At 40.2% G+C, this 14,189-nt stretch overlaps 1 protein-coding gene across 4 annotated transcripts in view; it reads left to right on the top strand.

Annotated features, from left to right (window-relative positions):
- The window catches only part of CDADC1 (cytidine and dCMP deaminase domain containing 1), a 62,224-nt gene that overhangs the window by 26,335 nt on the left and 21,700 nt on the right, over window positions 1–14,189 (top strand). For all 4 annotated transcript variants that reach the window (XR_012514375.1, XR_012514376.1, XM_003942228.4 and 1 more), the window contains exons 7-9: window positions 2,800–2,969; window positions 10,191–10,380; window positions 11,864–11,924. Coding sequence is in view for 2 of the 4 variants with exons in the window: in XM_003942228.4 (XP_003942277.1) it covers window positions 2,800–2,969; window positions 10,191–10,380; window positions 11,864–11,924 (421 nt within the window). In the remaining 2 variants the exon portion in view is untranslated. The remainder of the gene's footprint in view (window positions 1–2,799; window positions 2,970–10,190; window positions 10,381–11,863; window positions 11,925–14,189) is intronic.

Genomic DNA, 14,189 nt, shown 5'->3' with positions numbered 1-14,189 from the left:
TTTTTTTTTTTTTGAGACAGAGTCTCCCTCTGTCAACCAAGCTAGAGCACAGTGGTGCAGTCCTGGCTCACTACAACCTCTGCCTCCTGGGTTCAAGCAATTCTTATGCCTCAACCTCTTGAATAGCTGGAACTACAGGCATGTACTACTACACCTGGCTAATTTTTGGATTTTTAGTAGAGATGGGATTTTGCCATGTTGGCCAGGCTGGTCTTGAACTCCTGGCCTCAAGCAATCCACCCTCCTCGGCCTCCCAAAGTGCTGTGATTACAGGTGTGAGCCACCATGCCTGACCTGAATATTCTTAATAATGTTAATATTCTTAAAGATTAGGAAGATATCATCAGACAGAGCAATTTAATGGGACCAGGAGGATAACATGCAGAGATGGGGGTGAGAGAGAGAATATGGGAAAATGTATTTGATGTGGCACATAGAGTAAGCAACAAATTGGACTGGACTACCAAGAACTTTATATCCCATGTAAAGATTCTGGACTTTATCCTGACAATGACATACTGTAGCACAGCACTAACTAGTAGAGAGAAAAGGCAAGCCTCAAACCAAATTTTAAATTTTCTAAGAGCCATATTTTTAAAGTAAAACAGATGAATTAATTTTAAGAAAATATTTTATTTAATCATATAATCAGTAAAAAGTTATTAATGAAATATCCTGAAATTTTAAGCTGTTAAATCTTCAAAATTTTATGTGTATTTTACACCTGCAGCACCTCTCAATCTAGACTAACCACATGTGGCTAGTGGTGACTGTATTGGACAGTGCAATCCAAGAACATTGTAGGTGGGGAAATGATTTGATCAGATTTGTATTATAAATAGAATGAAGTAGAGCTAGACAGGAAAGAGAGATTAATAAAAAAGAGATGACTTGGAGTTATGGGGATGGATTAGGTGGGCTAGAATCAAGAGATATTTAGTAACTATATAGCTGACTGAAACGTAAGCCTACATTTTTGCCTCAATGACTTCACAGAAATTAATCCAACAATTTGCTTTGATGTCTCATAAACCCTCAAGTTCAACCCATCCAGTATCTTCCCTGCTAACCTGCTCCTTTGTCAGTGGTCACCATCTTGTCTGTTACTGTACACATACAATCACCTAGCACAATGGATTCCACCTTCAAAATACCTCTTGACTCTACTTACTTCTACTTAAACTGTTAAGTCCTCCTAGAATACTAGTCTCCTCTGCCAGAAATTCCATAGCACTTCGTACAACTTGTCTGTGACATTTATCACAGTTAAAGTTATCTGTCCAATTTCTTACCCCCAGACTAGAGAGCTCATGAGGGTAGGGACTCTGTGTCTTGTTTGCAGCTGTATTCCAGCACCTAGCACGGGTCCAGCTGGTGGTTGGAACTCTCATTTGTGTTTATGCGAATGCTAAGTAGCCTTTTGGCTTAACATCTGGTTCTTAATGACTTTGTGGAGAATGTAGTTTCTAGTTATCTCTGGAGTAGGCTGGCAGGCAGCACGTGAAGTGGAAAGACACATGGCTTAGAGTCAAGTAACCTGGGCTTGAATTCTGGCTATGTTACTTACTGGTTTTGTGACCCTAGACAAGTTAACGAATCACTCCTGTCCTCTGTTTCCTTATCTGTAAAACAGTAATATTAATAATATCACTCTTTAGGTTGTTTTAAGATTTGATTAAATGAAATGATGACTGTAAAACTCAACATGACCGTGCGCAGTGGCTCATACCTGTAATCCCAGCATTTCAGGAGACTGGGGAGGGGGGATTGCTTGAGCCCAGGAGTCCGAGACAATCCTGAGCATCATGGTACAACGCCCTCGCTACAAAAAATGAAAAAATTAGCCAGACATAGTTATGTGGACCTGCGGTGCCAGCTACTTGGGAAGTTGAGGTGGGAGGATCACTTGAGCCCAGGAAGTCAAACCTGGGCAATAGAGTGAGACCCTGTCTCAAAAAATAAAAAAAATAAATTAAAAACTCAGCATGATGTTTGACAGTAAATGTTCAAACAGATTTATTAATGAGATAATATTTTGTTTGCAGGCTTTTGTTGGCTATTACATGATTTTTATGAAGCTGCTACAGTACTGAATCTGTTATTATCACTTGAGTAATTATAATGTATTGAAATTTAATAAGGTTTATAGCATATTCCAAACTATTACAAACACATTATTGATAAAATACTTCATGCTAATAATTGATAAAGCATTCATATTAACAACTACTATGCCATTGACCAAGAGAAAGAAGAAAGAGCCACTGAAGTAAGAAGTTCTATAATAATATGCATATAATAGAGGCTTAATAAATACTGAAGATGAAAGTGCTTTTTTTATTTTTCAACTAAATCACAATGGCACATTTTTAGCCTAACAACAGAAATTTTCTGTTTAAAGTATTTAAAAATTTTTGACTTATTAACCAGTAGCACCACACAGAGCACAAATAAAACATGGTTTCTGCTCTCCAGAATCTTATAATTTATTTGGAAAGTAATATCTGAATCAAGTGACATAATTTGTGAGTTAATTAAGATAGTATTTAATGAATTGCAAAAACCAAAGACTTCCTTGAGATTACAGATTAGAGGTGGGTGGTCAGCCTTCTTGGAACTTAGCTTTAACAAGATCATACTGCAGTAGGAGGATCTGATATTGTATTTTTGATAGCTCAGTTTATTGTAGAAAATTAAATAAGTATTTATTATGCAAAGTATGATAGCAAGCTTCAAAAATACATTGCAAAGTGCCTTTTCAGAATGTTGAGACTAACCATTGGTTTGCTCACTCTCTAGAGAAGTTGTGATGGAACAGGTGCCATGTACTTCGTAGGATGTGGTTACAATGCTTTTCCTGTTGGATCTGAGTATGCTGACTTCCCACACATGGATGACAAGCAGAAAGACAGAGAAATAAGAAAATTCAGATACATCATACATGCAGAACAGAATGCCTTGACGTTTAGGTATGAAATTCTTCTAGGTGTACTTTTCTTTAAAATGTAGCAAGGGTTGGTTGAAATTTATTTTCTTATAATTGTAATTTATTTCCTTTTTCAAATTCCAAGAAAGTTTCCTTTCAGAAGTATAACTTTGGTAAAGCTTGGTCTTCACTGCGAGACCTGAAGCTATATCCTGACCTGAGATCATTGCCTCTGCAGGCCTTCCCATTTATTGAGCATGTTTTTTTTTTTTTCCTTCCCTCTCTCCAATATGAAACTGCTTGAAGTTTGTCCTTTGGGATTTTGTTCAGGCTCTCATATTTCTCTAGATGTTAAGACCTCCTTTGTTTTCTAAATCTGGAGTACATATTTGTTAATACAGTTGCGTGCCACATAAAGACATTTTGACCAACAATGGACTACATGCACAACAGTGTTCCCACAAGATTAAAATGGAGCTGAAAAATTCCTGTTACTGAGTGAAGTAGCCATTATAACATCACACATTACCTTTTTTATGTTTAGATACATAGATACTTACCATTTATTACAATGGCCTGCAGTATTCAGTATAGAACTGTCTATTGACTTTATAATAAACCAAATTGCTTTAAAAGGGCTTTTGTTAAAGTTATAGCTGTTGGCCGGGCGCGGTGGCTCAAGCCTGTAATCCCAGCACTTTGGGAGGCTGAGGCGGGTGGATCACGAGGCCAAGAGATCAAGACCATCCTGGTCAACATGGTGAAACCCCGTCTCTACTAAAAATACAAAAAATTAGCTGGGCATGGTGGCACCTGCCTGTAATCCCAGCTACTCAGGAGGCTGAGACAGGAGAATTGCCTGCACCCAGGAGGCAGAGGTTGCGGTGAGCCGAGATCGCGCCATTGCACTTCAGCCTGGGCAACAAGAGCGAAACTCCATCTCAAAAAAAAAAAAAAAAAAAAAAAAAAGTTATAGCTGTTAATTTACAGACACTTCTCAGCCTTTACTATTAAGGTTAAGGGATTAAAAAGCTGTGTAAGACATGGCTCCTGTCCTTGGAGAGCTTCTAATGCAGCAGGGGATATGAGACAGCATCCACCTCATACTGTGGATTCTGTGAGAGGGGCAAATGTAAAGCACTGTGGACATTCAGGCGCTGCTGTGGACGAGTGGGAGAGTGCAAGGGAAAGGCTTTATGGAAGAACTGGCATCTGAGCTGAGCTTTAAAGGGTTGCTAGGGATTTGGGGGGAAAGGTGGCCGACTAGGAACAGCTCAGGATTGCAGCTCCCAGTGAAAGCGCAGAGGGTGAGTGGCTGCTACATTTCCAGATGGATTTTTATTGCCCACAGACCAGGAGATTCCCAGGCGGAGGAGCCCCACTGGTTGCCAGCACGGCTGTTTTGGCCTGCTCGGCTGCTTGCTGGCACCCTAGCACGGCGGTTCTCCATACAAAATAGGTCTGGGTGCCCTCTTAGCTGGCGATTGGAGCCCTGGGAAGGCAGATAACCCATTCATCTGATTTAAAAGGGGACTGAACAGGGAGCCAGGCCAGGAGATTCCTGGGCAAAAAAACTACCAGGAATCTGAGCGTCGCTGTTTCAGCTGGCGCGGTGAGTCACCGCATGGGAAATCACACAGATCCCGGCGCCTTTTCAATAGGCGACCGGAACACCTGGGAGAGAGTCGACCATTCAACTAAAAAAACAAAAACAAAAAACACTCTGAGTCAAGGAGCTAGGTGATCAGGCTTGGCTGGTCCCACCCCCACCAACCCACACACACACACAAACAGTAATTGAAAACGCTCTGGGTTGAGAGTTTCACAGGAAACACAGCTGAACCCAGGACTGTCCAGCTCTGTGGGGGAGGGGCTTCCGCCATTACTGAGACACTCCACCACTACGCAGGCAATCTGCCATCGCTGAGGCAGCCTGCTGTTGCCGAGGCAGCCCACTGTTGCCGAGGCAACCTGCCACTACAGAGAGATTCCGCCATTACAGAGGTGGGCCACCATTGCTGAGGCAGTTCTAACTACACCCATATAAACAGGAGTGCAAGGAAGATCACACGGCAGCTGGGTGGAGTCCACAGCAGCTCAGTAAAGCCTCTGCAGGCAGACAGTGACAGGCTGCCTCCTTGTTGGGCAGGGCAGCCCTGAAAAAAAAAGGCAACAGCACAATGGAAACTCGTAAATAAAGCCCTAACTCTCTGGGACAGAGCATCTGGAAAAAAAAAAAAAAGGGGGAGTTTATGAGTTCTGCTGCAGCAGACCTAAACGTACCTGCCCAGCAACTCTGAATGAACAATGGAGCTCACAGCTCAGCACTTGAGCTCCTATAAAGGACAGACTGTCTCCTCAAGCAGCTCCCTGACCCCCATATATCCAAAGAGTCACTTCATAAAGGAGACAACAGACTGACATTTGGCAGGTATCCTTCTGGGACAAAGATAGCAGAAGAAGAAACTGGTAGCAACCCTTACTGTTCTGCAGCTGCTGCAGGTGATCCCCAGGCAAGCAGGCCTGGAGTGGACCTCAGCAGTCCTAAAGCAGAGGGGCCAGACTGTTAGAAGGAAAACTAAGAAACAGAAATAACTTCATCATCCACAAACTGGAAGTTCACTCAGAGACCCAATCTGAAAGTTAGCAACTACAAAGACAACAGGTGGATAAATCCACAAAGATGGGAAGAAACCAGTGCAAAAAGAATGAAAACACCTAAAACCAGAATGCCCCTCCTACTGCAAGGGATCGCAACTCCTCACCAGCAAGGGAACAAGGATGGATGGAGAATGAGTGTGATGAAATGACAGAATCAGACTTCAGAAGGTGGATAATAAGAAACTTCTGTGAGCTAAAAGAACATGTTCTAACCCAATGCAAATAAACTAAGAACCTTGAAAAAAGATTTGACGAAATGCTAACGAGAATGGACAACATAGAGGGGAATATAAGTGAATTGATGGAGCTGAAAAACACAACACGAGAACGTCACGAAAGATGCACAAGTTTCAACAGCCAAATTGACCAAGCAGAAGAAAGGATATCAGAGGTCGAAGATCAACTCAATGAAATAAAACGAGAAGGCAAGAATATAGAAAAAAGGGTGAAAAGGAATGAACAAAGTCTCCAAGAAATGTGGGACTATGTGAAAAGACCTAATCTACATTTGATAGGTGTACCTGAATGTGACGAAGAGAATGAATCCAAGCTGGAAAATACTCTTCAGGATATTATCCAGGAAAACTTACCCAACCGAGCAAGGCAGGCCAATATTCAAGTCCATGAAATACAGAGAACACCACAAAGATATTCCTCAAGAAGAGCAACCCCAAGGCACGTAATCATCAGATTCACCAGGGAGCACCCAGATACATAAGGCAAGTTCTTAATGACGTACAAAGAGACTTGGACTCCCACACAGTAATAGTGGGAGATTTTAACACCCCATTGTCAATATTAGACAGATCAACCAGACAGAAAATTAACAAGGATATCTAGGACTTGAACTCAGACCTGGAACAAGCAAACCTAATAAACATTTACAGAACTCTCCACCCCAAATCCACAGAATATACATTCTTCTCAGCACTACATCACACCTACTCTAAAACTGACTACATAATTGGAAGGAAATCATTCCTCAGCAAATGCAAAAGAACGGAAATCATAACAAACAGTCTCTCAGACCACAGTGCAATAGAGTTAGAACTCAGAATGCAGAAACTAACTCAAAACTGCACAGCTACATGAAAACTGAACAACTTGCTCTTGAATGTTGACTGGATAAACAATGAAATGAAGGCAGAAATAAAGACGTTCTTCGAAACCAACGAGAATGAAGACACAACATACCAGAATCTCTGGGACACATTTAAAGCAGTCTCTAGAGGAAAATGTATAGCAATAAGTACCCACATGAGAAGCAAGGAGAGATCTAAAATCGACACCCTATCGTCAAAATTGAAAGAGCTAGAGGAGCAAGATCAAAAAAACTCAAAACCTAGCAGAAGACAAGAAATAACTAAGATCAGAGCAGAACTGAAGGAAATAGAGACACAAAAAACCCTTCAAAAATCAATAAATCCAGGAGCTGGTTTTTCGAAAAGATCAACAAAATAGACAGACCACTAGCCGGATTAATAAAAAAGAAAAGGATGCAATAAAAAACGATAAAGGGGATATCACCACAGATTCCACAGAAATCCAAACCATTATCAGACATTATTACAAACAACTCTATGCACATAAACTAGTAAACCTGGAAGAAATGGATAAATTCCTGGACACTTGCCTCCTCCCAAGCCTAAACCAGGAAGAAGTCAAAACCCTGAATAGACGAATAACAAGGTCTGAAGTTGAGGCAGCAATTAAGAGGCTACCACTCAAAAAAAGCCCAGGTCCAGACGGGTTCACAGCTGAATTCTACCAGACATACAAAGAGGAGCTGGTACCATTCCTTCTGAAACTATTCCAAATAATCCAAAAAGAGGGAATCCTTCCCCAATCATTTTATGAGACCAACATCATCCTGATAGCAAAACCCGGCAGAGATTCAACAAGAAAAGAAAACTTCAGCCCAATCTCCATGGTGAACATAGAAGCAAAAATCTTCAATAAAATACTGGCAAGCTGATTGCAACAGCACATCAAAAACCTTGTCCACCATGGTCAAGTAGGCTTCATCCCAGGGATGCAAGGCTGGTTCAACATACGCAAGTCTATAAACGTAATTCACCACATAAACAGAACCAAAGACAAAAACCACATGATTATTTCAAATGATGCAGAGAAGGCCTTTGACAAAATTCAACAGCCCTTTATGCTAAAAACTCTCAGTAAACTAGGTATTGTTGGAACGTATCTCAAAATAATAAACACTATTTACGACAAACCAACAGCCAATATCATACTGAATGGGCAAAAGCTGGAAGCATTCCCTTTGAAATCTGGCACTAGACAAGGATGCCCTCTCTCACCACTCCTATTCAATATAGTACTGGAAGATCTAGCCAGAGCAATCAGGCAAGAAAAAGAAATAAAGGGTATTCAAATAGGAAAGGAGGAAGTCAAATTGTCTCTATTTGCAGATGACATGATTGTATATCCAGAAGACCCCATCATCTCAGCCCAAAATCTCCTGAAACTGATAAGCAACTTCAGCAGTCTCAGGATACAAAATCATTGTGCAAAAATCACAAGCATTACTATACACCAATAACAGACTTAAAGAGAGCCAAATCAAGAACAAACTGCCATTCACAATTGCTACAAAAAGAATAAAATACCTAGGAATACAACTAACAAGGAATGTAAAGGACCTCTTCAAGAGGAACTACAAGCCACTGCTCAACGAAATAAGAGAGGACACAAACAGATGGAGAAGCATTCCATGTTCATGGTTAGGAAGAATCAATATCGCGAAAAGGGCCATACTGCCCAAAGTAATTTACAGATTCAACGCTATTCCCATCAAGCTACCAATTACCTTCTTCACAGAACTGGAAAAAAAAACACCCTAAATTTCATATGGAACCAAAAGAGAGCCCACGTAGCCAAGTCAATTCTAAGCAGAAAGAACAAAGCGGGAGGCATCGCACTACCAGACTTCAAACTATACTACAAGGCTACAGTAATCAAAACAGCATGGTACTGGTACCAAAACAGAGATATAGACCAGTGGAACAGAACAGAGGCCTTGGAGGCAACACAACATATCTACAACCATCCGCACTTTGACAAACCTGACAAAAACAAGCAACGGGGAAAGGATTCCCTGTTTAATAAATGCTGTTGGGAAAACTGTCTAGCCATGTGCAGAAAGCAGAAACTGGACCCCTTCCTGACACCTTATACTAAAATTAACTCCAGATGGATTAAAGACTTAAGCATAAGACCTAACACCATAAAAACCCTAGAAGAAAATCTTGGCAAAACCATTCAGGACATAGGCATAGGCAAGGACTTCATAACTAAAACACCAAAAGCATTGGCAACAGAAGCCAAAATAGAAAAATGGGACCTAATCAAACTCCACAGCTTCTGCATGGCAAAAGAAACAGTCATTAGAGTGAATCAGCAACCAACAGAATGGGAAAAAAATTTTTGCAGTCTACCCATCTGACAAAGGGCTGATAACCAGAATTTACAAAGAACTGAAATGGATTTACAAGAAAAAAAACAAACAAGCCCATTCAAAAGTGGGCAAAGGATATGAACAGACACTTTACAAAAGAAGACATACATGTGGCCAACGAACATATGAAAAAATGCTCATCATCACTGGTCATTAGAGAAATGCAAATCAAAACTACATTGAGATACCATCTCACACCTGTTAGAATGGCGATCATCAAAAAATCTAGAGACAACAGATGCTGGAGAGGATGTGGAGAAATAGAAACACTTTTACACATTGGTAGGAGTGTAAATTAGTTCAACCATTGTGGAAGACAGTGTGGCGATTCCTTAAGGACCTAGAAATAGAAATTCCATTTGACCCAGCAATCCCATTCTGGGTATATATCCAAAGGATTATAAATTGTTCTGCTATAAGGACACATGCACACGAATGTTCATTGCCTCACTGTTTACAATAGCAAAGACCTGGAACCAACCCAAATGCCCATCGATGGTAGACTGGACAGGGAAAATGTGGCACATATATACCATGGAATATTATGCAGCCATCAAAAACGATAAGTTCGTGTCCTTTGTAGGGACATGGATGAACCTGGAAACCACCATTCTCAACAAACTGACACAAGAGCAGAAAATCAAACACCGCATGTTCTCACTCATAGGCGGGTGTTGAACAATGAGAACACATGGACACAGGGAGGGGAGCACTACACACTGGGGTTTGTCGGGTGGAAATAGGGGAGGGACAGCCGGGGTTGGGGAGTTGAGGTGAGATAGCATGAGGAGAAATGCCAGATATAGGTGATGGGGAGGAAGGCAGCAAATCACACTGCCACGTGTGTACCAATGCAACAATCTTGCATGTTCTTCACATGTACCCCAAAACCTAAAATGCAATAAAAAAATGACCAAAAAAATTTAAAAAAAATAAAATATGAAAAAAAAAATTTTTATGGGTTTACATATTTTGAACATTCAGTAATTCAGCAAGTCTAAGGCTTGATGATTATTATTAATAATGGCATAAATCTGTACAGCTCAATTTTAGTAGTTAAAGATTTTTCTAAAAAATAACTTACCCTTTCAGAAGGAAGCTTTCTAATATTTTATAATTTTTTTATAGGTGTCAAGAAATAAAACCAGAAGAAAGAAGCATGATTTTTGTGACAAAGTGCCCATGTGATGAGTGTGTACCTTTAATTAAAGGTGCAGGCATAAAACAAATATATGCAGGAGATGTAGATGTTGGAAAAAAGAAGGCAGATATCTCTTACATGAGATTCGGGGAACTTGAAGGTGTTAGCAAATTTACGGTAAGTAGATACACATTTTTTTTTCAGATGTATTTTGTATTATGTTATTAGGTACCCTGCTGCATATTTTAAGTTAGTTATTCCCACCCTTTTAAAGAGTTTCCAATAATAATTCTTATTATTAAATTTATTATTATTATTTGAGACAGAGCCTCTCTCTGTCACCCAGGCTGGAGTGCAGTAGCTGATCTCGGCTTACCGCAACCTCCTCCTCCCGGGTTCAAGTGATTCTCCTGTTTTAGCCTCCCGAGTAGTGGGATTACAGGTGCCTGCCACCATGCTTGGCCAATTTTTGTGTTTTTAGTAGAGACGGGGTTTCGCCATGTTGTCCAGGCTGGTCTCAAACTCCTGACCTCAGATGATCGGTCAGCCTCAGTCTCCCAAAGTGCTGGGATTACAGATGTGAGCTACCACGCCCAGCCAAGTTTCAACAAATTATTATTATTGAGTTTATTTATGTGTGCGAGCTTTTACCTAACTGCAACTATTCAGCTAAGAATTCCTGCCCTATGAATTTACATCTCTGTAGGTAACTGAGCCAGTGGATTCTTTGGTGCCATCTGGTGGCTGATAAAAGAAAAATCTCTGACCCACCTCTTCCCTTTCCTTTCTGGCTTCCAGTGGTGGATAGAGGTGAAAATAACTCAGCCTTCCCCAACCTTTTTGGCACCAGAGACTGGTTTTGTGGAAGACAGTTTTTCCACAGATGGGGTGATGGTTTGGGGATGAAACTGTTCCATCTCAGATCATCAGGCAATAGATTCTCATAAGGAGCACGCAACGTAAATCCCTCAAGTGAACAGTTCACAGTAGGGTTCTGCTCCTATGAGAATCTAATGCCACCGCTCATCTGATAGGAGGTGGAGCTCAGGTGGTAATGCTCACTCCCCTGCACTCACCTGCTGCTGTACGGCCAGTTCCTAACAAGCCATGGACCAGTACTGGTTGCTGCCTGGGGGTTGGGAACATCTTCAGTAGTTTAAAGGTTACCCCGTCACCCCCAAAAGGGAGGTGCACATACACGCAAACACACACACATTTCTCATGAGAAAGATCAGGAAAAAATATAAATCTATTTATTTATTTATTTATTTTGAGATGGAGTTTCACTAATCGCCCCGGTTGAAATGCAATGGTGCGATCTCGGCTCACTGCAACTTCTGCCTGCCAGGTTTGAGCTGCTCTTCTGCCTTAGTCTCCCGAGTAGCTGGAACTACAGGCCTGCACTACCATGCCCTGCTAATTTTTGTATTTTTATTAGAGACAGGGTTTCACCATGTTGGCCAGACTGGTCTTGAGCTCCTCATCTCAGGTGATCTACTTGCGTTGGCCTCCCAAAGTGTTGGTATTACATGAGCCACCTCGCCTAGACATTTTTCTTCCAGTTTTAAGAAGTTGTTTTGATATTTAAAATCAATGTGCTGAAATGCTATGTATTCATCCTTTTTAAACAAGTAGGTAAAATGTTTGTGCACTCTTACAGTGGCAGCTGAATCCATCAGGAGCTTATGGTCTTGAACAAAATGAGCCTGAAAGGAGAGAAAGTAAGTATTTATGTATTGAGGTGAACTTTGTTGCTGAGGAGAAAGGAGATATAGTGAATTTTAATGATCAGGTGATGAAAATTGTGTTAACAGATGGAGCATTTTATTTTTGCAGATTAGATTTTTGCCATTCAGTTTGTTCATAAACATTTGTGTGTCTACCATATGCTAGGCGCTATGGAAAGTGCCGATTAATACTTGCTCCTATAGAATCTACAAGTTAATACAAACAATTACATACAAATTGACTTTATAAATTAAATGTATATGAAACAGTATGCAACAGTGCTCTTCTATAACAAAACAAAAGCTTGCTGGGGAGTGAGAAAGGAAAAATATGTATAATTAGTACAGATGGATCTGGGACCAAGTGATGAGGATATATGCATTCTTCTAGAGTCAAGCCCCATTTGCCTAGATTGGAAATGTTCTGGTTACTTGAATAATCTGAGTAACTAAGAATCATCACAGCTACCATAATTAATTACTAATCTTCAAAGCTTTATTATTTGTATACTACTACAGATATTTTGAATGTAATATAATCTTTGAGAATTCTTACAGTTTCTTAAGCATGTAATTTTGGACATGAGTGCTATACAATATTATTTTAAAATAGTAACTATAGGCCAGGCACAGTGGCTCACACCTATAATCTCAGACTTTGGGAGGCCAAGGCAGGCGGATCATTTGAAGTCAAGAGTTTGAGACCAGCCTGGCCTACATGGCGAAACCCCATCTCTACTAGAAATACAAAAAATAGCCAGGCATCATGGCACATGCCTATAATCCCAGCTACTTGGAAGTTTGAGGCAAGAGACTTGCTGGAACCCAGGAGGTGGAGGTTGCAGTGAGCTAAGATAGTGCCACTGCACTGCAGGCTGGGCAACAGAGTGAAACTCTGTTTCAAAAATTAAAAATAAAACAGTATTATCTAATTATTTGGATTCTAGGTAAATGGAAGTTTACTGTAATTTTTTGATAACTATTTTTTAACCTTGAAAAATCAAGAAATATAAAGGCCTCAGAATAATTTCTCTGAATATATTGATTTTAAGTGTTCTGAATTAGCTTTATTTTATTCAAATAGAAAATGTATTGTTTGCCATTTGGAAAAAGTAAATATCCACTGCATCTTTCTTTTTAAAAATTAATTGGGGAAAAAAGGCTGTAGGTACCTGTCTGTCTATCTATCTATCTATCCATCTGATTAAATAATGTATATCCAATGGCAGTATTTGAAGGGGCCAATAAATCCTTTCCTATGTTAGGGGAAAGGATACAAAAAGCACAAATCATAAAAAGGTTAATTTATCTATGTTACAAGGAAGAACATCTGTTCATTAAAAGATGTAACTAGGCCAGTTGTGGTGGCTTACACCTATAATCCCAGCAGTTTGGAAGGCTGAGGTGGGTGAATTGCATGAGCCCAGGAGTTTGAGACCAGCCTGGGCAATGTGGTGAAACACTCTCTCTGCAAAAAATACAAAAATTAGCCAAGTGTGGCAGCAAATGCCTTTGGTCCCAGTTACTCAGGAGGCTGAGGTAGAAGGATCTCTTGAGCATGGAGAGGTTGAGGCCGCAGCGATTCATGCTTGCATCACTTTACTCCAACCTGGGCAACAGAGTGAGACCCTGCCTTAAAAAAAAAAGATATAACTAAAAGAGGACAAAGGTAAACCATAGAATATGAGAAGATATTTGCCACTTATAATCAACAAAGGGCTTGTATCTAGGATTTATTATTTCTTGATCACTAAGGAAAAGGAGGACATTGCCGTGGTTAAAGTCCCAAGATTGAAAGGAGGGGACAAAAGGAAGGCTTCTGGTTTGCTGGCAATGTTTTATTTATTGACCCAGATGATGGTTGCATATGTTTGCTTTGTGGCAGTTCAACTGAACTGTTTGTGTTTATGCATTTTTAACAAGTGTTTTATCTCAATAAACAATATCCCTATCTCCTTTTAATTATGTAATAGTTGTATTAAGATGTAATTCATGTATCAGAAATTTGCTCTTTAGCATATTCACAGAGTTGTGCATTCATCTACAACATATTTCAGAACATTTTCATTATCTGAGAAAGAAGTCTCATGCCCATTTGCAGTCACTCCCCATTCTCCTCTCCCCCCAGCCCTAGCCAACCCACTCTTTCAGTTTTTATGGATTAGTCTAGTCTGGCCATTTCATATAAATGGAATCATACAGTATGTAATTCCTTGCCAATTTTTTATTCTGTTGAGAAATAGACACCAGAATCAACAG

This window comes from Saimiri boliviensis, chromosome 16 (genome assembly GCF_048565385.1).
Source record: "Saimiri boliviensis isolate mSaiBol1 chromosome 16, mSaiBol1.pri, whole genome shotgun sequence".
NCBI classification, from domain to species: Eukaryota; Metazoa; Chordata; class Mammalia; order Primates; family Cebidae; genus Saimiri; species Saimiri boliviensis.
This window is presented reverse-complemented; position numbering and strand designations above follow the sequence as displayed.